Raw genomic sequence first — 27,866 nt, 5'->3', positions numbered from 1 at the left:
CGGACAGCGCTGTCCCCGGCGGGGAGGAGCCGTTCGGGGCTCCCGCGGCCCAGCACAGGCCCAGCCCCGCTCCCGCCGGCCCCACACGGCGGGCGGGCCCCGCTCCGCGCCGCCCCGGCCCCTCCTCAGGTGCGGCCGGCGCCGCCCCGCCCGGCCCGAGCCCGGAAGCGCCGGGCGGCGGTGCGGGGCGATGGCGGGCGCGGGCTGCGGCTGCCGCTGCTGCTCCTGCTGGCCTGGCCGCCCGCTGTCACGGCCCTGCGGCTGCTGCTGGACGCCGCGCCGCCCTTCACCTGCTCGCAGCCGGTAAGCGGCGCCGGGAGCGGCGGGCCCGGGCGGGCGCCGGGAGGCTGGGACGGGGGAGCTGCGGGGCGGGCGGTGTGGCTGCCCGGGGAGCGCTCGCTCCCTGGCGGAGGCTGGGCGCGGGGAGCGCTGCGAGCCCCGCCGGCTTCCCCGGGCCGGGGGATGGCTGCCGGGAAGCGCCTGTCACGGGCACCGCCGGGCGGCCGCGGCTGAGGCGTGCTGGAAGCGCCCGGAGTCCCGGAGCAGGATGTGAGTCTTTGCTAAGAGCTGACGTTGCCCAATGTCCTAAAAGTTTTAACTAGCTCCTTGCGGCTGAGGGTTCTTCAGGAGAACGCGGGGAAATAAGGATTCCGTGTACCCGGGGTTTTGGAACAGCTAGATTTTGGTTGCCTTTTCTCCCTGTGAAACCGGCCAGACAGGAGCTGCAAATGTGGTGTCTCTGTAAAAAGCGAACCAACCAGCCCGAGCGAACTTTGGCAGCCCGGAGTATGAACTCGGGCTGGTCGCTCTCTCTGGTGGTTTTTGAGGATTGTTTTGGATTTGTTTTGTTGGTCGCTTTTTTTGTTTTGGAGGGGTTTTTTTTGTCTCAGATACATGTAAAGAGTGTGTAGTAAGGGGAAGAGATCTGCTTTTGCTTTTTAATTCTGTTAACAATAGCAGTGAGATGGGAAAATGGGCAGCTGTCTGCTAAGCTGGACAGCTTTACATGCCATGGTGTACTTTCAGCAGTCTGGCAAAGGCAAATAGGTACAGCTATAGACAAAAACGTGCCCTTTGGGATGAAAGCTTCTATAATCTTTTTCTGTACACATTTTCTATCTTTTGTCTAGTCTGACACCTCTCCTAATGTTTGACTATATCCTTAGCCCTGTTTTACCTGACCTCTGCTCTGCTGCCTTCTCTCTTATTTAAAGAGACCCTAAGAAAACAGAACAGTTCTGCAGTTTTACTTTAGGCTGGACATTGTAGAATTACAAAATGTAAAGCCTTGGCAAAGGAAAAATTACAATATTGCTTAGGCATCTCACATAACCATGATATCCGAAACGTTGTTAGTCACAGAGATTGACAGTAATATGTTGAAGAGTCTCTGTAAGTCCTTGGCTGCTTGGGCTCTGACTGACTTTGTCTTGCTGCCTGTACCTCTGTTTTTAGGAAATGTGACCAGAGTAGCTGGGTGAGAGGCTCACCAGAAAATCACCAACTTTCACAGAGAAGCTTTGTTGCCCCCCCTCTCTGGTGTGCACACAGAGCAGTGAATGTACAGGGCTGCTACACTGGCCTTTTCTATCAAAAAGACAATTTCTAAAGTGCAGATAGACTTACAAAAAAGGAATCCACTTAAGCCCGGGAGCAGCCTCTTTAAGCAGTTGTGAAGCTGCTGACACACGTAGGAAAAAGCACCACCATCTGAAGCTGTGACAGTTGAAAACAGTTCCCCCTTCCCTTTCTGTGGGTTGCACTGTTTTCAGAGGATGATTCAGTAACCCTCCCAATGCGTGACTGTGGTGTGGTTCAAAAGCAAAGCTGCTGCTGCGCAGGGTGGGTGAGATTCACTTCCTTTGTCTAACCCACCGCGCTCAGGCTGCTGTTGCTGAGCTTTGGAGCAGGTCAGGGTGAGCCACGGCGGCTTCCTCAGCAAAACTCTCATGTGGCAGAGGCTGTTTGGGAGATGAAGTGGTGGAGGGAAAGTGTCATATGTGGTGTCAGTAGACACCTGAAAGTAAAATTAAATGCTTGTTAACAGCTCATCTTATTAAAATGCCAACAAATGCACTTAATGGGCCTCATTCACCACTACTCCATCAAACATGCTCAGCTGTAGGGCTGAATAGCACAGCTGCAAATACAGTTCCTATCAGTAGCTGTCATCTGCAGTGGCTTTTTTCCTATGTGCAGGGCAAAAACATCCCACAGCTTAAATACCCATCTGTTTTTTCACCATCGAGTGTTAAATCACTGTGTTCAGTCATTGTGCTGTAACAGTTTTGAGACATGGCATGCCTGGGTGTCCTGGAGGAATGCAGCGTTTATAACCCTGCTATCTTTGAGGGGCTGGATAGCTGTACATGTCTCTGAAATTTATCTTGCCAGCTTGATTCAGTGGAAGTCTCTGGAGAAGAATTGGTGTAGCATCTCTTACGAAGACGAGCTGTGGTGGTGCATGTGAGGAAGACTGGTCTCCTTTGCAAATGTGTTCTCTCATTCCCTTCTGTGGCATCTTTCTGCTGTGTAGGATGTTAACATAATCACACTGAGTGCTGTTAAGGTATTTTGAACTCCTTGGCATGAAAAGGATTACTGATCAAAACTACTGAACTTCATCATAAAAAGGGTTACTGATCAAAACTAAGAAAACATGATAAAGACAACTTTAGAACTGATTGTTATGAAGAAAATTTAACTTTTGAATTTGGATTTGATTTTTCTGAGAATTTATATGAGGGCAAGACAAAAAGTTAGAAACAGTAGAGAAAAAGGCTTTAAAAGATTAAAACAATTTTGTAAAAGATGCTGGCTTCCTAGCAGCCTTACACAAATCATCCTTCAGCATTTATTCCTGTAATGTGTTCATGTGCTGATCTCTGCTTCTTTTTACTAAGGAGTTGGAAAAGGGAAACTGCAGTAAACTTCAAATCATCCAAGCCTCAGAAGATACACAGAATGGTTCAAAGGTGAAAGGCAGATTTTGGGAAGCTGGAGTCCTTCCCATTCAGCAGCCACTCTTTAAAGGAAAACTGGACCCTTGCCCGGCTCACAGTGGTTTTTTGTAGTTACCAGAGCATCCTGCTGGGAAATCTTTGCCTCCCATTACTTTAATTGAATTGTTATGGGGTGGTGCTGTTAATCAGTTTCCCAGGTTTTTTTCATTCAGATCCATATGATTCTCCACAGCGTATGGTCTGTTGTTTTTAATGTCAAAAGCGAAACAAAAATCATTTTAAAAGACTGAAAGAAACAGTTGCTTAGCTTTCTGTGAAAATACAGCAAGTAAACATGAAGAGTTGACTGTGCCTGTCCTGCTGATAATAGTTTCAGCATCACCTCACAATCAACTTCTCCTATTTATGCCTCCCATGTCTGTAGCTTTGCTTGTTGGGCCAGCTGGCAAGTGAGCCCCACACAGCCACCTACTCACTCCCTCACCACTGGGATGGGGGAGAGAATCAGAAGGGTAAAAGTGAGAAAACTCATGGGTTGAGACAAAGTTTAATAGGGAAAGCAAAAGCTGCACACACAAGCAAAGAGAAGCCAGGTGTTCATTCACCACTTCCTATGGGCAGGTAAGTGGATCTCCACTCCACCATGGACTCATCCACAGTCCCTTCAGGTCCAGTTCACCCAGGAGTTCCAGCCTGTCCAGTACAGCCGTGGTGCTCTGGCCATTTCCCAGCCTAGGTGCATCACCTCTGCTGTTACCAGAATGTTCCAGGTGCTGCAGAGTGGTGGGATGAGCAGCACTGCAAAGCAGTGGAAGTAAAACCAGCCACTAATAAGCACCAGACTCCCATGTACAGGTGAGCCCCATGGCAAGCACAGGAACCTGTCAATGGCTACCAGAATAACATCTCTAAATTTGGCCTGGCACATTCCTGTCTGCTCTGTTGTTCTCTCAAACCCTTCAAGCCCCATGGTGGGTGCCAAAAAGGACTGTTGTGGTTTAACCCCAGCTGACAACTATGCACACATCTGCTCACTTACTCCCCCACCAGTGGGATGGGTGAGAGAATCAGAAAGGTGAAAGTGAGAAAAGTTGTGGGTTGAGATAAAGACCATTTAATAAGTAAAGTAAAAGCCATGTCTGCAAGCAAAGGAAAACAAGTTGTTTTTCACCACTTCCCATGGGTAGGCAGGTGTTCAGCTGCCTCCAGGACAGCAGGGATCCATCATGCATAACAATGACTCTTGAGGACAAGCACCATCACTCTGAACTTCCCCCTCTTCATCTTTCTTCCCCCAACTTTATATGCTGATCTTGATGCCTTACGGTATGGAATATCCCTGTGGGTACCTGGGGTCAGCAATCCCAGGTATGTCCACTCCTGACTCCTGCACCCCCAGCCTTCTGGCTGGCAGGGCTATTACAGCAGCAGAAAAGGCCTGTGCAAGCCCTGCTCAGCAATAACAAAAACATCTCTCTGTTACCAGCACTGTTTCCAGCCCAAATCCAAAACACCCATACCAGCTACTGTGAAGAAAATCGACTCTATTCCAGCCCAAACCAGCACACTCAAGTAGGGAAACTAGGTGAAATACTTCTGCTATGCAGAGCTTTGTTAATGTACTCTGCATGAGCCAATGCATCAGATAAGGTTTTGGGTTGGTTGGACCTTTACAAGGGAAAACCAACAAGTATTCCCTCAGGTGCTGAGGAGGTAGCCAGTTGACTTACTTTGCTGCAAACCCAACTGATCTTTTTCTCTACTTTCTTCCTGGCTTTTGAATGTCATTGTCTGGAGTTACATTTCTTGGTATGAAAGTGTGGCCTCAGCTGCAGCCCAGACCTGTTCACCTGGGTACACTACAAAAAAGAGGTGATGGTTTTCAGGGCAAAGCCTTTCTAGGACTTGCCTTTCCTTGACCTTCTTATACCTCTGCCTGCACTGTGGCTTTATCTTCACGTATCTTTGCTTCCTTATGCCAATAGTGAGGACTTCCCGTGTGGATGAGTTGTTCTTCAAGGCATTTTCAGCTCTTGGGTCATCCCTGTAGTCCTTTGGGGACTGGGAAGGGAGTGTGCCGAGAAGTTAATTGGTGCAGGCTACCTTGTGCTGGGAGAATCATTCCCCTCTTCTTGTGGTAGACCTGCTAAATGCTTGACTACCTGATGGCAGCTTAAAACACTTCAGCATAGTCAGCTGCACATGCAAAAGTTGGTGTCACAGCAGGTAAACGGGTTAGAAAAAACACACGTGTAGGTAGTCCCTTGAAAGCCCTGAGCGGGGCTGGGGCATGGCGATGCACCAGATAAAATACTGTTGTTTCTCCCCATAGAAACCCAGCATTGAAAAGGTAAGAAAGGCTTTAATTACCAAGTGTTGGTTCTGAATCCTCATCAACAGATGGATGGCTCCTCGTTTAGCTCTGGAGTTTTTAATGAATGTTAGAAAGGGCACCACAGCCTCATCAAATCTGGGAACATCCTTGTGAGCACTTCACCTGGAATAATAGACCTGGAGGAAGAGAGGATCCATTTGTAAGCTGTAATGAATCAATATTCATGTTGATCATTAAACAAAAAAGGGGAAATGCAGCATTTCCTCACTTAACCATGTGTTGTCAGCTAAGAAGCAGAACACCAGCACTCAAATGAAAGCAGATGTTGCTGCTCTTCAGACTAATAATGCCTTATATTTTTTTATAAGGGCTTTATCATGATGCCATTTACAATAATTACTGATAACTGCAACAGAACGAGGACAAAATGACTGAATATTAAGTGATAGGCTTGAACAGAGATCACTACATTAGAAAAAAACCCTATCGGTAGTAACCAGTTATTTTTGTTTCCTCTTGAGGGTTCATCCCAGAGCAGCTCGGCCCCGCACAGCCACTTGCTCTTTGCCCTCAGTGGAAAGCACCATAGCAGCTGCTGTGAAGAAAATTAACTCCATCTCAGACAAAACCACTGCACCTTTTTACATGAGGGGCTTTGTCAGGCCACATAATTTACCTTAAAAAGTCTGATTAAGTGTCTGAAGTGTTAGGAGTAATTTTTTTTCATAGCTTAATCTTCTCTTCCGTACTGGTATTCACAATTTACGTTGTTCTCTTTTTCAGGGATTGTAGTTAGCTGGTTTGGGTCTGGTTTAATCAGCGTTTGCTTCCTTGCTTTCCATTTCTTTTTTTTTTTTCCCCAATAATAAAGGATTTAGGTTGCAGGTGCTACATGGCAGTGTCCTGCAGTGGCAGGGAGGGAAAGGAAACCTGCTCTGGGATGTACCAAGTTGCAATAACATTTCTGTTAACTGTACTTGTAACCAGTTTTTTCAAGTATGACAGGATCTAAATACTTAGTGGAGGATTTATCTGTACATTTGTCTACAATAATTAGGTCCAGTATAATTGTGAATGTGCAGTTCAGACTAAATTGGTATTTATGTGCCAAAATATTTGTTCTGACTGTGGGATGTTGCCTTAGTCCTAACAGGGCACCAAAGATGATTTCATTTTGGAAAACAGAGCATGGCTAGCTGGCTGCTGAGAAAACCATTCCTCAGCAAAGTTCAGTTCTCAGGCAAAATGCCATGTAGATTTGGGTACGCTTAGAAGTTCAGGGTAGCCCATAAGGCAGATTCCATCCTTGGAGCTGATTGAAATGTTCCCTAAACAATCATAAAGTTGGTTAACATTACACAACTTGGGTGTCGCACTGAATCTTTTTCAGTATACCTCTATCTTGAGGGCATTTGTGGTGCAGTAATTGGAGTGTGGATGTGTTTCTTGTGAAGGTTGGATTTGTACCTGTATGTATTGTTGTGACTCGTGTAGCAAAAGCCTGGAAGAGATTCTCAGCTTTTATTTTTTATATAAGCATGAGGAGCTTAATGCCAAATCTTCCTGCTTTCGCTCCAGGTTTGCAGGAACCCAGATACATGAGCTGAAGTGTGAGCATTAATCTCTGAAGTATTTCCTTCATAGTCAGTAGAACTCTGCCCATGTTTGAAATTGGTTGCTCAGCTCGTGTGGTACTCGATCTCACCGAACTTTATACTTTGTATTTCCCTCAAAAAACAGAAAGCTTATTAATTGATGTGGTGTTTTGCCTCTGCTAGGACTGCTCTAAAGGCAGGATGTAATTCTGTCCTGTCATAAGCAGACAAAAGCCAGCACAGCTATGAAAAAGCAGTGTCCACCTTCCTCTTCAGAGCTGGTAGTTTGTTGCCAAGCAGGAGCAGAAGGGCAGAAGATCTGGTTCACAGATTCTGGACCTTGCTTCCCTTTCAGGCCATATCCAGGTGCCTGCCTGGTGCCAGCTCAGGGCAGGCTGCAGTGCTGGGCTTAAGGGAAGGGAGGTTGAGGGCTGTGCCTCTGGCAGTGATGCTGTGTAATGCCAGCTCAGTGTCTATGAGACTTTAGCTTTTTGTGCCATGCGTGTTCACTACCAAAAAGGCACAGTTGGCTTTTTCAAGCAACCATCCCTAAAAATGTAAGTATACCCTTGGATGCTAAGCCCCAAATACACTTGGAGCTGACTGTAGGAAGTTGTGGAGTTTAAAAACCCAACTGCCTTCCCCCCTCCACTGAAATGAATTATATGATGGCAATAGTATGACAGTAATATCCAGCTTTATTCATCAGGGCATAGGAAATGAGTGAGAGGAAACCTAGCCCTCATTTTGATTTATATGTCAGTGACTTCAGGCTTCCTTCTCACTGGGATTTTGCATCACACTAACCAAGCAAGCTGACATGCTTCTTCCTGGTGACCATGGGGTCTTCCAGTAGCAACAAAACATAACTTGGAGAAGCCAGGCAGAGCCCACAAAACTTCTAGTTGCTTCTTTATGATCAGGGCATCTTTATTCTTAATAAGAAAGTGCCTAATTCTGATTAATTGTTTTTTCCTTAATGGGTTGCCTCTCAAATACATTGCTTGAAAATAGAATCGCCCTCAGTGTCAAGCCTTGCTGCAGAGGGCTTGTGCTCCTGGGCTGATGGGCTTAAGCTCAGAGGAGACCTCACCACTCTGTACAAGTACCTGAAAGGAGGCTGGAGCCAGGTGAGGGTCGGGCTCTGCTCCCAGGAAACAGCGACAGAACAAGAGGACATAGCCTCAAGCTGCACCACAGGAGGTTTAGGTTGGACATTAGGAAGAAGTTCTTCACAGAAAGGTGATTGGACATTGGAATGCCAGGGAGTTGCCTCGGGCTGCCCAGGGAGCTGGTGGAGTCACCATCCCTGGAGGTGTTGGAGGAGAAACTGGACGGGCACTCAGTTGACACGATGGCGTTTGGTCACAGGTTGGACTGGATGATCTCAGAGGTCTTTTCCAATTGAATCTGTCATTCTGTGATACTGATGTCACATAAGTTGTGCACACGTTTCATGCCCTGAGTCCCTGGATTTTTGATCAACACCGTAGTCCGGTGTTTCCATCATGGTTCATTCTTCCAATTTGTGTGTGTCACTGAAGTGGTTTTTTCTGCCCCTCTCCCAACACTGAGCAAGTTACTGTCAATTTTATTCTGAGAGTAACATTCTTGTTTTTTTCCCCCACAGGATTTAAACTGTCTCGTAAGAAGTAGTAAGTAATTTTTTTCTTTGTTGCAGTTTTCTCATCAGATCATGCTCTTTTCTTCTATTTTTTTCCTTTTCTTTTCTTTTCTTTTTTTAGCTGGGTTCATACAGCATGTTTTTCCTGCTAGAATCAGATGGCTGTAAAGGGAAACACTGCTATCATGCCTTGCTTTGGGAGTTTCCAGTTTGATCCATTATAAGCTCCAGCTAGAAGAGGAATGGAAAGTTATGTCTTTTTTGGGACAGAGTTTGGGGGGTAGGCAGTGGCATGAGTAGAACCCAACCCAACTTGTTTAGTTTCTATTTAAAGCTGGGATCGTCAGTTTTTAAAGAAATGGGAATTTTAGGACAAGTTTGCCAGTAAATGTTCATTACAAGCCATTATGATAGTACTTGATGAAAAAATAGTGTATGAACTAGAATTTAAAAAGGGGCATAGAGGGCTGCAGTTGAGAGTAATTAGTGTAAATTATTGGGTGTAAGGGGTCAAGTCTTAGCAATGACATGCATCTGAATGACTTTAACATAATTATGGGTAACGTTCTGAAAAACGTTCTTGAAAACCAGAAAATGTTCTGTAGGTGTCCATTTGGTACCTGGAGGCAACTGGGCAGTGCTGCAGAGCTCCTTGGCTTTTCCTTGCAGCCCTTGTTCTAAGCAGGCTCATTCCTGCCTCAGTGCCCAACCTTGTGTCATACTGGCACAAGTGCTTTTGTAGCCAGTAGTATTTTTTGTAGTGTTTCTGTTTGACTTGCCAGATCAGGGAGACGACTGTGCTGAAAAAAACCAGATTTAAAACTTCTTTGGCAAGAGAGGGCTTGGGTGGGATCAGGTTGGACCATATTTCCCACTGGCACACAGCCATTGGAATACAGCTTGACAACACGGCTGAGCCAAACTGCAGCACCATCATTAAAATGCTGCCTAATTTGAATATTTGGTTTAAATTCTGCCTTATGGCTCTTGTTTTTCTGCTCTAGGGGAAATCTATATTTTTTTTTTAGTGTTTAGTACACTCTTTGCTGAAAGGTGCTTTATTCTTGTCAGGCTTTTTATAGATATTTTTTGGTAGAATGAGCATTTGAGGATTGTCTAATTACTCCTAAGCCTAAAACCATACTGTTACATGAAGGGATACTGCCCACTTTCCACTATTCCATCACAGATCCAGCAAAATAGACCCAAAGTGTGCTGGGGCGGGGGGAGGGGGCTGACTGTGCTATTTTTAACATTCTCTGGTAAGTCAAATGTCTTACAAAAGCCTAAGTAGATCATGTCTGTCTTATGCCTGTCGTACCTGATTTCACTTTCTGATAACATTACAGGACCAGTTGACCTAACACTGTGTTGACAAGCATAGTTTATTTTTCTGTCCAGGGAGCTCATTAATTTAGACAAGGCATAACAGGCAGTTGTTGGAAGCTGAATTCAGATGTGTATTCAAATTTGAGGAAAAGCAGTTTGTAGACCCAAGGTAATTAACTATTGGAACAATTTTCCTGGGTATCTGACAGATTTCTTATGATTGGGAGGCTGGAAATTAGTACTAGCATAGGTCTGTTTCAGCAGAAGGTTGAAGGAGATACTGAATAAACTTACTTGACCTGTTTAGCCTGTCTGCATTGATTGTGATAAGTACGAAGGGATTTTAAGGAAAAGAGGAAGTTACTAGAATAAGTTCAGACCATTCCAGGCAGTTTACAGAGTAAATTTTCCATGCTGAAAACTGCCTTTCTGAGCTGGAAGCAGTCTGTCACCCAGTTTTCCCCTCAGAGTAACCCTGACCCAAAGAGCAGACCATAATTGCAATTAAGCAGAGCTTCCTCAGCCCCACTCTAAATGTGGTTTTCATTTGCTGGACAGGCACCTGCATGGAGTCGAGCTGGCTGAAGGTTCCTGCGTGGACTCCTTCTGCTCCAAGCAGTCTCCACGTTTCTTCGGATGTTTTCCGTCGGGAGGATGGAAAACTGCTCCCTGTGCTTCAGATAGAGTGGAAAGTGGCCACGGATGGTAAGTGGTGGTTGTTTAATTTGAGCATGGAGCAGATGAAGTAGGTGTGATCTAGTAAAGACAGCGAGGAGAATTATGACTTCAAGTCATGAAAGCAGGTCTTTGAAATTTGACAGGTTGTCTGCTTAATTTTGTTTGTTTGGCGGGTGTAATCTCATCTTTGTGTGCCTTGATAAAGGAATAATTGTCTCATTGTTGGAACCTAAATGACTGCCAATAAGTCCGGTTTTCTCACTCTCCAAATACCTTTGATTTTTTTGTCTGTAAATGATGCTTCCCTTGCATACTCATGTCCAAAGTTTAAGACAGAACTGAACACATTCATTTCTTCCTTCTGCAGGGCCTGTGTCTGAGGGCTGTAGAGTTACAGTCTCTAGCTATGGTAGTGTAGAAGCAGGTGTGACTCAGGCAGCCCAGTCATTTCCCTCAGCTGTGCTTGTAAACTCTCTCGCTGGCACCGTGTGTACCAAAATAAAGGCGTGTTTGCTTTGGCTCCCAAACTGCACCAAGCAGCTTGGAGAGGCAGAGCTGAACACGACACTGCATCCGTGGAGCTGCCAGGGTGTGTGGAGAATGCAGTCTCCTTCTCCTTTGCTCCTTCATTTGCATGGATGTAGCTTTGCCATGTGGGCAGCCTTTAGGCTGAGAGTTCTGTTAGTCAACCCTGCATGCCCACTTTTCCACGGCCAGTTATCTTTGTGTTGGGATCCTCAGCGCCTCAAAGGAGTAAGACTGTGGCAAGACTAGGCACAGTGGGGCTCTCTGTGGGGGCTGCAGCCTCTGCATGTGCAGAGGAGAGGAAAAGATGAACATGTCCCTCTGTCCCTGTGCCTGCAGCCAGCATCCGCTGTCTGGAAGGGGCGGAGCTCGCCGTGATGCAAGTGAGCAGCAATCAGCAGATCTGTGCCCAGTTTGACTTCCAGAACAATTTGCCTCTTCAGGTCCGTCCAGATGGAGGCCGGGTGAGTGCTAAGGGCTCCAAATTCCGTTTTCTAGTCCCTGGATTTGTTTCTGCTTTCACTGTCTTATGGCAAGGTTATTGATTAAAAAGTGCAGACTGCTTAGAGTCTGTATTGGGCTCGAGATCTGCTGTCATTTCCCATTTCTCTTTCACTCTTCCTACCCTTCAGGTTTTAAGAATTGTTGCTCTTTGTACCTAGCATGTGTCATCACTCTGGATGTTGCTTAAAGCAAATAGTTGTAGGGGGTTTTGCATTCTGCTTGAGAGCATGACATTTTATAGCTTTTTAAACTCAGCTCTTCCTATTGCTTCCACTTCTTTCTTGTACTCTCTTGTTGTGGAGGAAAGCACCATGGTCCTTCAGCTTACACTCCTCCTAGGAAACTCATCAGAAAAGTGCTGAGCATCCACAACAGTAAGGAATATAAACAATAAGGAGTTCATTCCTTACCACACAGAATTTGGTCATAGTTAGCTTACCACTTACCACATACCACTGGCCTAGGAGCCAATGGCTCTTCCAGAATTTGCACAGGATTGCTGGTGCAGAAAATGTTACAGATTTAAGAAAATATGTATCGAATAGCCAGGTACAGAACTACATATGTATAAATGCAATTCTAAATGCTTAGCACTTGCACAGTGCTGCAAAATTCATTCTAGACTGAGGTTTCCATCTTGAAACTGCGTATTTTATTCTAATCTCCTTTCAGTTCAGCATGTAGTTTGGTGGAAACTCCACACAGTGGTTTGGCATAGAACTGTTGTATCGGCTCAAAGATCCTAAGAAAAGTCTAATTCCAAACAGAACAATTGAGTCAGACCAAGGGGGGATGGGTATATTTAATACACTTGAGTTCTAATTTTTTATAGTCAAGCTTCAGTAAAAGGGTTATATGGGATGAGGGAGCACCGTGGGACAGGGCCAGGTCAGCTGTTAATTTCAGTGCCTTTAAAGAGCAACATTGTCCTTTAAAGTCCTTGTGGATGTGTTTTGTTTTCAGTGGAATTTCACTTTTGACCGTTTTGAAGTGGAACCTGGCCAGACTTACCAAGTGACCGTGTATCACCTGCCCAAACTGGGGGTAAATGGAGACTACAATTGCAAGTCCACGTCTCTCACAATACCTGGTAAGAGGTGATTTAGTTCACTTAGGCCTTGAGTTTAGGAATGCAGTGGTTTGTGGACCTGGGGCAGGAATGTGGTGGTTTGTGGGCCTGACATCACTGCTGCTTTTACTTAATTTAAAATCTTTCAAAGTTGCCCCTCTGCTTGTGGCAGCTGGAAGTACAGGCCAGAATTTCCAAATCATAGGTTTGCCTTCTAGTATTAAATCTTAGGTGTGTGAAGTTCAATTTCAAAGGTACAGCTAGGTATAATTTACCAAGAAACTTGGTAGTGCTGAGTACTTGACCCTTTCTTGTATATGTGAAAATTTTCCTATTGCTAAAAGAGTTTTTATTGTTTTCCCCAAGGTTGCTGAGCATCTGCAGTGCCCTCTGCCTTCACTAACTACTTCATAAATATTTGTTGCTTAGTACAGAGCTTGAAAACTGGTTCTTAACTTTTTTCTTAACTTGCTTGTAGTTGTCAGCCTGACTTTGTAGTTATAAAATGGCAAAGTGTGGAGCGTGTCAGTCAATGTGAGCTGGAAAAGGAGAGGGAGCACTTCATTTTCAGCCCTCTTATCCTTTCTTATGCCTTTTCACACTAAGAACTTCCTGCCTTTTATCCTCCACTGTTCTTCAGAAACCTAATTCATGCTGTCAAGCTCAGGAGTTGCAGGGAGCTTTGCTGATTGGAGCTTACACATGAATTACGGAGACACTGTAAATTTGTAAACTTTGTAAAGTTTAAATTGATAACTTTGGAAGTTGGAAATTTGAGATATGCAGTTTTATCTCAACTGTCTAAGGAAGGAGTTGTTCCTTTTCCTTTGTCCAAACCCTGGAGAAGAGGCATAGTTTAAGGCTGAGAGTTGTAAATCCCACACTGCTAACTGTTGAATATGTGACTCTGGATTTGACTCTGAAGGAAGTCCCAAAAAGCAGGGCCAATCTGTTAAATAAAGCGAATTAGAAATGTGGAAGAGTGTTTTGGGATTAAGAAAGATTCCAGCCTCCTAATTTTCCTGTGTCAGAATGCCTCTGGAGGAATCTCTTGCTGAGGTGTGATTACAAGGTGTGGGGATGAAGATGAAGTTTTAATTCCACTATTGTGACCCTTTCTGCACCAGTGTTACATCAGCAAGCGTTCTCAGATACTGCTGCACTATTAAGTGTTTTTAGTCTCGTTAATTTTCTCTGTTCTGAGAAGAAAAAGAAGAACAAAACACACCATGACATCAGTGAAGGGACTGGTTTATTCACTGGAAACCAATACTGTTCTTCTACAGAATTTTGCCACTGCTTTGGAACAAAGGTGCCTACTCATTTAGGAGAGCTTGGTTAGGTGTCTGGCTTCTGATAAGAAAATGTGGTTTTTTTCCTAAATGGAAGTACAATGTTTCTGACTAGCTACTGATGGTCTTTCTTGCAGACTGCAGGGATTCTCTGATGAAAAGAACCATCCCATGTATAAAGACAGGTAACAATTTTGGAGTCGCGTAGACGTGGGCGCTCTGTTGGAATATTTGACAGTTGAGAAACCTGGGAATATCTGCCCCACTTCCAGGTAGCTTGTGGGAACCCAGGATCCGGGGTGAAAGTCTGGATGATACAACTGTGCTCGTGAGCTTCAACCCATGGATGGAGCCAGCCCAATACCGAATTCATGTGGCCAGTTACCTGAACGAGAAGAAGTGCAAAATGATCACACGGGACTTCACTGGGGTAATTAATTGCCTTCCCAGGTCATACCTTCTCTGGGGATTTAGGCAAACATCTTAAATGCTTGCTAAAGCAGGACGTTTGAACAACAATTTTCAAGGGATCATTTTTATAGATTTTTAATTGTCTTTGGAAAGAGGAATTTGGTGGATAAAAGATCAAAAAAGAGGTTTTATAATGCATGAAGTAGCCTATAAACATCTGCAAAGTCAAATTTTATATCTGACTATCTGGGCTTTATTACCTTTTTCAAGCCAGTGCCTAGGGAGCTAAGACTCAGGAAGCTAACCAAAACTGAGGTGCAAAGTTTCAATAAATCTTTGAAGTATTTTATCAAATATGATCACAGGAAGGTGTTAATTAAATTTTTTAGATAAAGAACAAGTGATTTAATAACAGATGCTTCATTCAAGCTGAGAATCAGTTTCTGTGGTTCTTGCAGTCTGTGTTGCTGAGAAGCTCCAAGTGTCCAGACTGTCTTCCAATATAAGAAATGTTTTCCTTCAGGCATCTGAGGGAGGAGAAATACTGAATATTTGGAACCACTCTCTACCCTTCCTTGGGTGAGGGCAGATATATTGGCATGCAGTTTGTTTAATCTATCTGTTCCTTAACACTTAAAACCCTTAGTACTGCATGCACTGATCTGTTTAAGTTGTTACTGACACAGATGGGACAGCTGTGTGAGTATTCCCCTGGTAGAGGGGAACACACCTCATTTTGGAGTTTGTATCTGCTAATCACTGTGAAAAATTAGATTATCATGATACTGATTGTGTACAGCAGGTAGCAAGGGCGACTTACTTGCCTGTTCTAGTGTCAGAAGCAGCAGTGTTGACAGCTGCTTCTAATTAAACAAGGAAGCTTGTTAATGTTTACACATTACAAAGCTGAAGGCATCTACGTTGTTAAGAAACTGTAAGTTCAGCTCCTTTGAAGTTATACAGTGTACATCCCTAATTGTTTCCTGTTACCTGTGCAATCTTAGCCTGCTGTTTTAATTGTATTACCATGTCTGTCACACAGGACACCTGTAGTGATGGTAGCCAGATCCTTTACCCATTTTGTTCTCTGTGGGCTTCCTGTTCAAAGGAAAAAAAATAGCAGCTTCTGCTTCTTTGGACCCCTCTGTGTTGTCATGTCAACTTCTCTTCTTTTTTTCCTCTTTTATCCAGTTTTCTTCCTTCCCTTTTAACTTGCATCTGATTTCTGCAGGATGGATTACAACAGCAAGTGAATGTCACAATCAAAATAGAGAATAACATAAAAGCTTGCTGCAGCTACAAAATACAGGTGGGACCGCACTGTTGTCCCTGTGTCCTTCCTTCACAAACAAGGCAGTGAGCACCTGAGGATTGTTAGGGGTTTTTTTCACAGCATTTTGTTCTGAGATTGGCTAATCTGTAATTACCTGCATCAGGGAAATACTATGGCTGAATGGCTGAAAGAATTTTTATATAGGTATTCTCTGTAGTCAGTGGCTTTTCCTTAGTATAGGACTGCCAAGTCAGAAATTATGGGAGTGAGAATGGCAAATGTGCAACCTCAGGAGCTCACAGTCTTCTTCATGTGTAGTGTAAGAATTCTTGATTAATATTGTTTTCTGAAGGGCAATGGGAATTCTGTGTCTCTGTGCTAAAATAGAAGGAATGTTGAGGCAGGGAGAAAGTAAATCAGGGAATAAAATTTCTTGTAAGAATAACTTCTGTTTTCTGAATTCATTTCAACTGCAGATTCAGCCATTTTTTGCGAACTGTAGCACAGACTGTCTGAGACACTCTGCTTTCATCCCATGTGAACCAGTTCCAAGTGAGAACCACTTTTCTGTAAATTAGATTCCATTGTCTTACAGATGAGAACTGAAGTTTTAACATAACTCTTGTCTTTTGCAGGTACAGAACCATCAGGTAAGAAGTTCTTCCAATACCCTGAGACTCTTTTTGCTGCTCTTTTCTTGTTGTGTGGAATAAGAAATGATCCTTCCTGGGAATGAGCCAACAGGCAGGAAATGTCCCTGTTGAAAATGTTATATTATTTGAAAATAGTACCATGGATGATGGTATACGAACTGTAACAACCATATTGGGAACCCACCAAAGCTCCCACTGAAACCTCAGAGGATGTGAAGATGAGAACGTGGCAACCACTTGGTAACAAACCAACAAAGAGCAAGGAGACCTCAGACCCCAATAATGCTCTTTATCTGGACTGTCACATGAGGAATGGGGAGTTCAGGTCATAAGGGTTTCACTGCCCAGGGATTTCTTTGTTCAGGGTCCCTCTTTTGAGCCAACCAAGCTCAACCAGCCAAGTATCATAATCAATATGTGCCAATAAATCTGTCTGATGGAGATGAGAGCTCAGTGTCTAAAATTTAACAGTCCCCTTGTAACACTGAGTTCAGAATTAATTGTGCTAAGAATGACTTCACCATGATTTAATGAGGCAAGTATTTGTATGCAGTGTGAACCTTGGAGCAGTTTTTTTCACTTGCATGGGATTCTTTGAGAAGCAGTTTTGACAAGAAGAGTCTTAATATAAAATACTTTCTGTCACTTTGCTCAGTGTTAAAAAATTTGCATAATACAAAGCAGCTTTTGGAGAGAATAGCTTGCATATATTCATTTTTATGAATGTCAAGATAACTTGTGCATAATGATTTGACATCTTTGTTTTTGGCTGCAACACCTGTAAGGATCTGCTTTGCTCAAGATAAAAAAAAAAAAAACCAAAAAACCACCTGTAAACTGAAATTCATGACCCAAAATGGTGATTTTTTAAAATATTTTTTGAGTTGGATTACATGAACAGGCAGGACATGGGCGGCATGCCTGTCAAAGCTGGGTAAACATTGCTATTTAGAGGAAGGTTCTTGATCTGTGTTTTCAGTGTGCTGCACATATGGTTCTTTGTGTGGAGCAGGTTTATGGTGCATAGCAGCATCATGGGAGCAGGGATGGGTTTGGAGAAGTTACTGTGTTTTTTAAGGAGGAAGTACTGGTCTACCCAGCACAGCCAGGGTCCTCCTCCCTTGGCCTGTGCTGCTCAAGAACCTTCTGCTCTCTAGTGAAACTCTTTGTGTAAGGCAGTGTCTGAGGAGTGTTTCTGTTTTGCAGATGATATGATGATATGGCTGTACTGGTGTATCACTGGCATCTGTGTGTTACTGGTGGGGTCAGTCATTACAGGTGTGCTGTGTATGACTAGAAAACGAGCAGGTAAGACTCATACCAGGCAGGAGGAGAAAATCCAATGCTAAAGAATACTTTTTCCTCCTTCTGTATCTATTCCTGTTGCTCTTTTGTCCCTTGCTGTTCTGATGCCTTGCCACTGAGATAATGCCTATGAAAACACCTTCTTCTGTTTTACATTATAGGACCTGCAATGTCCTAGTACCATCCACTGGATAAGTAAAGCCTTACACAGGTTATCCTGTCTGATACTCCATGTTCATAGCACTTCAGCACTCATGAGGGGATAAAGGAATCTTGTAGTTCAGCTTTTTGTTTCCTGCAGATTGCTGCAGATATCTTTGCAGTTATTTTTCTCCTGCATTGCATAAGAGTGTTGCAGAACAGAAGCTTCCTGTTTGTCCACACTTTAGTCTTCTCCCTGATCCCCAAAGTCTCTGCAAAATTAATTTTATACTATTTTGAGATTAGATATGGTTTTTAAATTAAAATGGGAGGAAAAAGAATACAGGACATAGAGATTGAGATCAAGCACATGGGAAAACTGGGTACTTAAGGGCTAACTCCTGGTCTTCTGTGCTGCAGCCGTGAGGCAGTTATCACAGGGAAGCTGTGTCACTCACTGCTTGTTCTGCTTTCTTTTTACATGAGAGGGAGAATTGGTAATCTTTTGTAAAATTTCTTAACATCAAACTTGTCTATATGATGTTGCTAGGGACGTTTTAGTCACCTCTTCAGAAAAGCTTCTTAAGAAAAGGACATATTTTGAAAAGCCCCTTCTCCTTAAGGAGAGGTAGTTGGGGGTTCTTTACTTGAGACTGCCTGGATTTGGGGGAGATGGTGAAAGTTCATTTTAAGTGCTTTCTGTCACCTCTCAAAGAAAAAATGTAGCAAGAACTGGCTGTGGAAGAATATTCATTCAGTATGTTTTTTTATTAGGCTTGTCCCTCCCTACGGCTTTATCTCCCTACGCAGTGAAAGATTATTATTTTTGTTTAACCTAAGCTGTGGAAGGTGGTGTGATTTTAAGCATTTAATCTTACTTCATGTTTTCAGAACTGACAGTGACTTTGTCTCTTCCAGGACGCTGGCGAGGGAAGTGCAGCCACAACGATTTGCAAGCTGGTAAGATGCCACCTGTGTTTTATCAAGCACCTGTCATGCATTCTGCAGGTCTCACACAGTTGCCTAGAAGGGGCTTTTGTAGCCTTTAACTACTCTATAGATGCTTCCTGAAACCAAAAGATAGCCTTAGGATCTTCCTGTTTAGCTAAAAGAAGCTTTGTATATGGACTTTGAAATGCCACACTTGTCAGATGGGAGGTAATTGCTTTGGAATGTGGTGAGACTTTTGACCCAGCTGAGGCTGCACTAGCAGAAGAACATTTGCTGATCATCTAGGCCATAGCAATAGGAGACTGGTTTGGGGTGGTACACTCAGCTCTCCACCAGAGAATACAGCAATATTTGCAAACCTCTTGAAGCTGGTGTAGTGTTTTTGTGAGGTGGAAGTCGATGAATCATCTGGACATTATTATAAATCACAGCTTCACTGTGTCTGTACTTTCATATTAAATTTACGCAATGAGATGTTGTCCACATACGTTGCCAAAAACAGCATTAAAACTTAAAAGTTTTATTCATACCCTCCTATGCTGATTAGTGCTGACTCACCCCATTGCAGTTTGGGGAATGTGGCTGTAATTAATGCTTTTCTGTCTTCCATCAGCACCAGACACCGAGCTCTCCCTGCCGCCCTTGAAGCCCCGGAAAGTTTGGATTGTGTACTCTGCTGATCACCTGCTCTACGTGGACGTGGTGCTGAAGTTTGCCGAGTTCCTGATGACAGTCTGTGGCACTGCTGTAGCCCTGGATCTTCTGGAGGACCACCACATCTCGGAGCTGGGGCCGCTACCCTGGCTCACGCGGCAGAAGAAGGAAATGGAGGATCTGTCCTCAAAGATCATCATCCTGTGTTCTCGGGGCACCCAGGCCAAGTGGCAGGCCATGCTCGGGAGTGAGCCTGTGTGTCTCAAGCAGGATCTGCAAAAGCCAGTGGGAGACCTGTTCACCCCAGCCTTGAATCTGATCCTGCCAGATTTCAAGAAGCCAGCCTGTTTTGGAATGTACATAGTCTGCTACTTCGAGGGAATAAGTAGCGAGAGAGATATACCTGATCTGTTCAATGTCACATCCAGGTACCAACTGATGGACAAGTTTGAGGATATTTATTTCCGCATTCAGGATCTGGAGAAGTTTGAACCTGGGCGGATCCATCGAATCCCGGAAATCACGGCCGAGAATTACATCGATACCCCCAGTGGGAGGAAGCTGAAAGAGGCCATAGAGAAGTTCAAGAACTGGCAGACTGAGCACCCAGACTGGTTTGAGAGTGAAACCATCTGCTTGGATAGTGATGAAGAGTTGCATTCCCTAAACAGAGAGAGCCAGGTGGATTCGCTGCTGAGTGAGCCAGGAGGAATTGTGAAACACCAGCTGCACCTACGTGAGCCTGACCCCAGCTGCTGTTACGTCATCAACCTCCACATGCATGAAGGCCAAAGTACAGGCTGTAAACTGCAGCCTCAGCTTAATCCATGTGGGGATCCAAATTCCCAGACTGTGGTCCTTCCTGTGGATGTTCCTCGAGTTCAGGTAGTGGAGCCGGTCTCTTCCTTGGAAGACAGAAATATTCTCAGTCATCATGTGCTGAGCAATGAGGACTGCATGGAAGGAGCTCCTCTTCTGGAGATGAGCTTTCCAATGAGGAATAACCTCATCCTCCATGAGGACTCTGAGGTTTCAGCAGTAGCTGACCAGAGTCCTGCAAACCTCTCAGATGACCTGAGTGACCATCTGAATGGACTCATGTACCCTCTTTATCAACAGAGGGTCATTCCTTCAGAGCCGTATCTCTGCCAGGGGGAGGCTGACAAGCAGCACCAGCTGGTCTTTGATGACCAGTGCAATGACCAAAGACAGTCAGTGCAGTCAGACCAGGGCTACATCTCCAGATGCTCCCCTCTGCCTCCTGAGGACCTTCTAGAGGAGGAGGAGGAAGAGGAGGAGGAGGATCAGGAACAACAGGTGGACTTCCATGAGTTCTCTCCAGAGGTCTTGGACAGTCTAAAGAGCCTCCAAAAGCAGCTGTTTTACCAGGACATTCAGAGGAGCTCCAGCTGGAACTATCCAGCAGAGGTGATGGACATTGACCAATCTTTGGAGGAGTGTTAGGCTCTGCCTGGGACCTGCTCTATTTGATATAGAGGGATGGAAGGTGGTCCCATGCAGAGTAGTACTGAGACTGCATTTCCAACACCATCCTTGTCCTTGTATTCTAAATGACTAAGTGGTGGGATCTTCCTGTGTGCTGCTGGGATGCAGCACTGCCCAGCAGAGGTGAAGTGTTGCTTCCAGTCTCTGTGGAAAGAAGCCATGAATGTTGGCCACCCCTGTGAAAGAACAGGCAGTGGTCCTCTTCCTTGGGGAAAGGCATTACACTGAATTCTCACTGATGGATGGCAGAAAAATTACTATGGCTCATCCACTGGTGCCTTCACAATGCCCTCCAGCTGTGCTGATTCTATTGCACTGGATAAAAGTCACAGGCAGGGTTTAGAAGATAGGTTTAGATAACATGGTAAAATTTGCATTGCCATTTTAGTACACATTTTAAACATTTGGTTGTAAATACTGCGTTAAAGATGCGTGCCTTGAATTTCAGCTGGATTAGGGCTGTCTCTACCTGGTTGATACATGTGCCTGGAGTTTTTTTTGTTCCCCCTCATCATTCATTTGCAGCTGCAGTTCCATGGTCATTTCAGAAATCAAGTGGAGTAACTGAGAATAAGTGGGATAAACATTTGAATTGAAAGTCTCCATAACTCTCCCTGCCTCCCTACTGGGAGGTGTGTGCTTGAAAACCAGCAACAGCAGGGAGGGGGAAGAGGAGACCAGAAAATGGAATTTGGGTTTGTTACACAGTTTTAAGAAATGTGGGGCTGAATACAGCATCACAGAATCGGGAGAATCTGGGGTATTCTGTGACACACTGCTGCAGTGCTGTTTGCTTTTGGGTGTCTTAGCACCAGGAAGATGTGAACTGAAGATATAGATAGTGACACACAAGGAAATGAAGGACTATTTTGGAGGAGGAAAAAGTGTAGCCTCAGCAGATGCTGTTTCAGAGTGGAAATTATATCTGAGTTAGGGGAGGCTGAGCGAGAACGACTGCGAGATGTGCTTGTGTGGGCTTAAGCTCGAGCACAGGTTGTTATCCACAGTGAAATACTGAACAGACTACAGGGTTCATCTTCCAGGAGCGCTGATGGTAACTCTGTCAGTCCCAGCAGTTTTTTAGAATAGGCTGGATGCACTAGAAGAATATTCCCTGCAAGTGATGGCATGTTGGCCCTTGTAGCACTGGCTGGGTGCCAGACTAGTTGAGGCTGGCATTTACCCTGTTTCTTATCACTGTTTCTGCAGCCCACTGGGTAACAACCTGTGAGGTGGAAATACATCCAGGCCTTTCTGCTTTGTCGTCTTCCCGTCCATCTAAGTTTACTTGTCAAAAAATCTTACAATAATTTTATCTCAGCTTTTTTTAAAATCTGATGTCTCAGAAAAGAATCTCTTCTTTTGACTTGCAATTTATTTTGTATTGTGTATATTTTATAATTTTATTCGTGTCTAACCTGTGGGGTATTTTTCCTTAAATTATAAAACCAAGAATACTTTTTGGATATATTTACTTAAACACTTCTGTGTCCTCAATTCTGCCTAACTCCTTATGTTATGTTAAGTTCTTGGTATTTGTTACAGAAATCTGAGGCAAAACTGAGTCAGAACTGAACTGGCTCACAAATGTCAAAATATTCCTGCAAAGCACAGTATGGAGAGACCTGGATAGAGCTGAGGGCCTGCAGCCGTGGGAAGGGCACATCCCTTCCAAACGGGTGGTAAAGGAATTGTTTGTAATTTCCATGCAGGACTCTTAGGACAGCTTGGTAACAAAGGGACAGGGCCTGCAGACATCCAAACTTAAGGCTGGGAGCCTTCCTGCTCCAGCAGGAATCCAATCTAACCCAACAGGAGCTAAGCAAGAGGCAGCTGTGATCTCAGTGCTTCTCCAGTGAGAACCCATTTCCCAGATTATGTCAGTAATTGCCATCTTGATGATCCCACTTCTAAAAGTTTCTTTTATCTTACAGCAATTAACATGTAAATCTGATTCTTTTTTCCCATGAGTCTTTTTCAAGTGGTATAAATTCCTATAAATCACTTAAATAGGAAGCTCAGAAGTGTCATCTGAATTTCCTTGCCTTAGTCGTTCCCTTCTCAAATAACTCCCTTGGTGTTACAGCTCTTAGAATTTGCTTTCACTTACAAAAAGTTTGTTTGAGGGGAAAATCCAGACACTATTTTAGCAATCCAGTATGAGGAAAACAAGTAACTTTAACGCATCTGTTAGTCCCTATTCAATACAAAATTGAATAGCCCAGCAAGACTCAAAGGAGGAAAAAAAAAAAGAGGAGCAAAATCAGTCACAAGTTTCTAATTTTATTTTAACAATCTTGCTTTTTAAAAAATACAAGTTCTGATTAATGCCAGGGGGATGCCAAGTGTCCATCAGCCACAGGCCTTATCTCTCACTTCCATTTCCCCTCCTGGGAGTAGTCATCTCTTTTGTCAGGACAGCAAACAAAGAGCAATAAAATGCTAAATAACTGAGTTGTGTTACGAGGCTCGTAACAGAATCCCAAGGGACCTGTGTCTTAGTATGGCACAATTTCATTCAGCAAAGTGTTACTGACCTGGACCAGCAATTTAATGTTGGCAGAACGTAGAGGAGTTGTGCAAGGTGCATCGGGAGAGGTATTGTTTGCACTTCCGTGGTACCACCGTCTCTCTTCTGCAAACAGAGAGGTTTAAATGGAAGCAAGAGCTCGATTACCAAAGAGGAGGGAATTCAAAAGGAGGAGCAGGTTTATAAACAAGACCTTGAAGATCTTTAAATGTTTTTTCAAAGTAAGTAATTGCAGGAGCAGCAGAGCTGCCCTTTTAGTTGCAAGGGGGCTTCTGTGTAGCCAACTACAAAAGCTTTACACTCTCCAAACAGCACATGTCCTAACAACCTAGAAACCATGGCACCACAAAGAACAACTTTTTCTACAAGGAATTCTAAGCAACAGAAGTGTCATTTTGCAGGGTCATCTGTCCTGGGCAACCTTTTCATCCACGGACAAATCTGAACTGTGAGTTCACTGCCAATGGGTTCAATATGCCATGGCCAGATAAATTCCAAATATGCCATTTTTCTCAATAATATCCTAACTGGAAAAAGGCACTCACTGTTGAAACAGCAAACTTTGTTATGGGCTATGAAGGGGTACTGAAGTAAGACTTGTTAATAATCCTGCTGTGATTCTTTTGATGTCTCAGCTATGCTCACGCTTCAGTGTATTAGGGGTTAGCACTTTGGTGCTGTTGGGAACTTGGCCATAGGAGCAGCAAAACCTAGTTGGTGATGAAAAGCTTTTTTTTTTTTCTTTTTTCCCTTCAGTTTTTTTTTGCAAAGTTGGTTGGGGATTTTTTTTTTTTCCTTCAGCTGTTTGACTGAAGAATGGAGCAGTCCTAGGTTCAGGTATCACCTTATTCTCTCTTGAATAATTATTTCTGAGCTTCTACTATCTATTTAATGCTGAAAAAGGAAGGTGCAAGGAAAGAAATACCTGTACAAGCATCATGTACCTGTAATTACACCTCCTTTGGCCAGGAACTTAGCATCCCCTCGACACATTTCACATCACATAGGAAAAGTTCACAGTACCAAGTTTTACAATCACAGTCACTCACAGCACCAAGATTGTCCAGACAAGAAGAAGTTACCGAAGAGAAAGGCCACTGGCCAAAATTCACACAATTGCCCATGTAAGGGCTCAGGTTAAAAATAAAGCACTGGTGGGAAAGTTAAGCCTAGCTTTTGCCAACTCTCCATTTGGCATGAGGAGAGCAGCAAGTCACCCATCCTAGCTGCACTTCTGAACAGAACAGCACTATTGACCCATCTTTTCTAGGGGCTGTTCTAGCCCCTTAAAACCCATCAGCCACCAAGAGCTGGGGGAGAAGAGCCCCATGGCAGCCCCACTTCTGCCTCTGGGAGCTGGAAGTTACCAGACTGTAAACATTTTGTTGAAGCAGTCCACCGGAGCAGGCAGTTGATCCCACTCTGTGAAAAGGAAGGTGGGACAGAGGCTCTGAAGCCCCAAGCCCTGAAGGAAAGAATGAATGTGTGTGCGGAAGAAGTCTGGGCCGTGCCTGCAGTCCTGCTGTGGGCTCTGGGTAGCAGTTGGTCGTGCTTTATTTCCCCTTCCCATCAGGACAGCTTGAAAAAAAAACTTGTGACAGGAAACTGTCGTTTTTCACAATTATTGCAGCCTTGCCCAGATAACAAAATATAAGCCTGGGAGGGGCAAAGTCCTTCCTCCGAACGTGGCCTGTGTGCTCCTGCTTCCATGGGGCTGGTTTCAGGAGCAGCGGCAGCCAGGCAGAAGAGCAGGCCTTAACCCCACCCAACATTCATGGAGCTTAAAACCAAAGAAAACTGTGTTCCTGTGAAAGGTTGCTAACAATTTTTCCCCACCTACCCTAAACCACATGCACACAGAGGACAGGATGCTGATACGTGGGCTTTCGGCAAAGCTCGAGAGCCCTTCTGCCTCGAGGGCTGCTGCAGCACTTTGCTTTCTGTGCTGAAAAGTGAGGTTCACTGAGCATGGAGCCCAGCCCCAGCAGTGCCAGCGTCCTCTGCTCTGCTCTGCTCTTTGAGAGGGGGCACTTTGCAGGCTTAGCCCCATCTCTGCTCTCTCAAGCAGGCATGGAAGGGGGCCGGAGGAAATTTTCCAGCCTTTCTGGCTATGTAAAGGAAGACCCTACGCTCCGTGTAAAAGAAAACCAACGCTGATCCCGTAAACATGCATATTCACAGAGAAATGAGAGCCCCAGCACCTGGGGATGCCAGCAGTAGGCTGCTGTAAACCCTGTTCTCACCAGAAATCAATGTCTTGGTGGTTATGAAATGGGGCCTAAGCCCTGGTTTATGTCCATGCTGGATTGGTTTCTTTAGCATGGGAAGTCAATGTAAGATGCAAAAGGTTGAAGCACAGAGGTAGACATTTTGGCTAGGAGAAGGTGGGTCATGGGCTTGAAGTGACCAAGTGGCCAGCGTGCTTCCAGAGGTTCCTTAGCTGGCACACAAAGGCCTGGGAAGCAGAGGCAGCAGCTTTGCAAGACCCAGGGAAACCAAAGCGTGCTTCCTTCTGTCCTTCCCGTACCTGGAGGCAACGTCTGCTGGTCAGGCCCCTCTCGCATCTCATTATTGTGGTCAGCAGGAGTTCTTAAAGGAGGGGACAAAATGTACTGGTCCCTGCTTAGGATGAAAAGGAAAAAAGTGAACCTTTATGGATACAAAGCAACACAATGTCCGGGGGGGGGGGCGGGGAAGAGCGGGACCCTCCAGAGAGTGGAGGGGCAGAAGCACTAGAAGAAGTCTTGTCATGAAGGACAGGTGCGTTTTCTGGGGACAAGTGTCATCCGTAGGCTCCTGCAGGTAGTCGGGTTTGTGCGGAGCTTCCGCTGCTGGATTTGTCCATGAGGAAAGGAGTAGGGGAGCGGGAGTCTGACAGGGAAGCCCACGTCCCCTTCCCCTGGTCGGCCACGGCGGAGGGAACCTGAGCAGAACGCAGAGAGACAGAGACTCTGCCGGGAGCGGGCCCGGAGGCGGCGGCAGCTCCTCCGGGGGCGGCCAGCGGGGCTCAGCCCTGGGCCGTGACCGCCAAGGCGTTCACGTACCCGTGGGGACCCACGTCCACGTCGGAGAGCCCGTGGGCCAGCGGGGCGGCGGCGGGGGCGGCGGCGGCCGGGCCGTACTTTGCGGGCGGCGGGGCGGCGGCGGGGCGGAGGAGGCAGCAGGTCTCCAGCGCCTCCAGGCCGCGGCAGGTCAGGAAGAAGAGGTTCTTCAGCATGAAGAGGGACAGCGGCTGCTGGTAGCGCAGGAGCAGGAGGCAGCGCAGCGCCAGCAGCGGGGCGTCCAGCAGCCCGGCGGGCAGCAGGAGGTGCAGGGCGAGGCGGGCGGCGCCGGGCGGGCGGGCGGCGCTGAGCTCGTACAGCCACAGCACCGGCGAGGCCAGGCAGAGGAAATAGACGGCGATGAGCAGGTAGCGCAGCGGGGCGGGCAGCGGCGCCGGCCGCCCGGGCTGCAGCACCAGCTCCAGCAGGGAGAAGCTGTCGAGCAGGTCGAGGCAGGTGGCGAGGAAGGCGGCGGCGGCGCGGTGCTGCGGCGGCGGCTGCGGAGGCAGGAGCAGCTGCCCGGCGCCCTCGGTGCCGATGGCCCGCAGCAGCAGTACAGCAGCGGCGCGGACAGCGCCAGGGTGATGCGGAAGCCGGTGGTGCCCAGCGGCAGGCGCAGCTCGATCAGCTCCAGGATGGAGGTGCCCAGGATCAGCGCCGCCTTGGGCGTGAAGGCGATGGAGTAGATGAGCCAGGCGAGGTGCGCGTAGGCGAAGTCGCCTCCGCGGGGGGGGACCCGGCCCCGCGGCCCCCGGCCCCGCGGCCGCCGGGGGGCCCGTGCAGCAGCAGCGGGTGCGGCGGCGGCGGCCCGGGGGGCGGCGGGGGCCGCTCCCGGCGGCGCGCCCGGCTGTTGCGGCAGAAGAAGATGCCCCAGCCGGCCGCCAGCACCAGGTCGGTGGCGATCCAGCTGCACCAGTAGAGGTCGGTGACGGCGATCAGGTAGAGGTCCAGCAGCGCGCCCTGCCCCAGCAGCAGCACCAGGGACAGCGCCTGGAAGCCCCAGCGCCGCCCGCCCCCCGCCCCGCCGGGCCCCAGCAGCGCCCCCGCCGCCGCCCCGCCGCCCCCCGCCCCGCCGCCCGCCGCCGCCGCCCCGTACAGCTCCCGCCGCCGTCATGCTGCGGCCCGGGCTCCCCCCGCCGCCGCCGCCGCCGCCGCCGCCGCTGCTGCTGCTGCTGGGGAGCGGCGAGGCGGCGGCGGGCAGCGGGGTGGCGGGCGGCGGCACCAGGGGCTTGCTGATGCTGATGCTGTCCTCCTCCTCTTCCTCCTCCTCCTCCTCTTCCTCTTCCTCGGTGCTGCTGCGGGGGCTGCGAGGGCGGCGGGCCCGCGCCGAGCCCGAGCTCGACCCCGAGCCCCGCCGGCTGCCGCCGCTGCTGGAGCCCCCCGGGAAGAGGGGCTGCCGGTCGGCGGCGTGCGGCGGCAGCGGCGGCGGCGGCGGCGGCGGCGGCGGCGGCGGCGGCGGCTGGAAGGAGCCCGAGGAGGAGGAGACC

The 27,866-nt window shown here is 46.6% G+C and overlaps 2 protein-coding genes across 3 annotated transcripts; one reads left to right on the top strand and one right to left on the bottom strand.

The window, feature by feature from the left end:
- Positions 1-190: 190 nt before the first annotated feature.
- On the top strand, positions 191-23,074 carry IL17RA (interleukin 17 receptor A). Of its 2 annotated transcripts, XM_039570855.1 has the most exons (13): positions 191-303; positions 8,524-8,548; positions 10,405-10,551; positions 11,389-11,513; positions 12,517-12,643; positions 14,052-14,099; positions 14,187-14,344; positions 15,557-15,634; positions 16,075-16,150; positions 16,234-16,248; positions 17,458-17,559; positions 18,616-18,657; positions 19,262-23,074. In XM_039570855.1, the coding sequence occupies exons 3-13, from the start codon at positions 10,413-10,415 to the stop codon at positions 20,764-20,766; spliced, it is 2,415 nt and encodes an 804-aa protein (XP_039426789.1). In that variant the 5' UTR covers positions 191-303; positions 8,524-8,548; positions 10,405-10,412; the 3' UTR covers positions 20,767-23,074. The 2 variants fall into 2 exon arrangements, with proteins under 2 accessions (XP_039426789.1, XP_039426788.1); XM_039570854.1 differs by lacking the exon at positions 8,524-8,548 and having other exon boundaries at positions 249-303.
- Positions 23,072-27,811, bottom strand: TMEM121B (transmembrane protein 121B; the record flags this gene model as incomplete). Its single annotated transcript, XM_039571101.1, is given in 4 exon segments — positions 23,072-26,932; positions 26,935-27,102; positions 27,105-27,408; positions 27,476-27,811. Coding segments are annotated over 4 exon segments (1,395 nt in total), but the record flags the coding sequence as incomplete, so codon positions are not given.
- Positions 27,812-27,866: the final 55 nt, after the last annotated feature.

Source organism: Corvus cornix, chromosome 1A, assembly GCF_000738735.6.
Source record: "Corvus cornix cornix isolate S_Up_H32 chromosome 1A, ASM73873v5, whole genome shotgun sequence".
Classification (NCBI taxonomy): Eukaryota; Metazoa; Chordata; class Aves; order Passeriformes; family Corvidae; genus Corvus; species Corvus cornix.
Note: the sequence above shows the minus strand (reverse complement) of the source record. Positions and strands in the feature narration are given on the sequence as shown.

What these genes read in the sequence shown, in the direction of transcription:
- IL17RA (XM_039570855.1), top strand. Translation starts at nt 10,413, where the DNA reads ATGGAGTCGAGCTGGCTGAAGGTTCCTGCGTGGACTCCTTCTGCTCCA. An exon ending in TCCGTCCAGATGGAGGCCGG is followed by an intron (nt 11,514 to 12,516) that starts GTGAGTGCTAAG and finishes TTTTGTTTTCAG; the next exon opens with TGGAATTTCACTTTTGACCG. An exon ending in CATCCCATGTATAAAGACAG is followed by an intron (nt 14,100 to 14,186) that starts GTAACAATTTTG and finishes CCCCACTTCCAG; the next exon opens with GTAGCTTGTGGGAACCCAGG.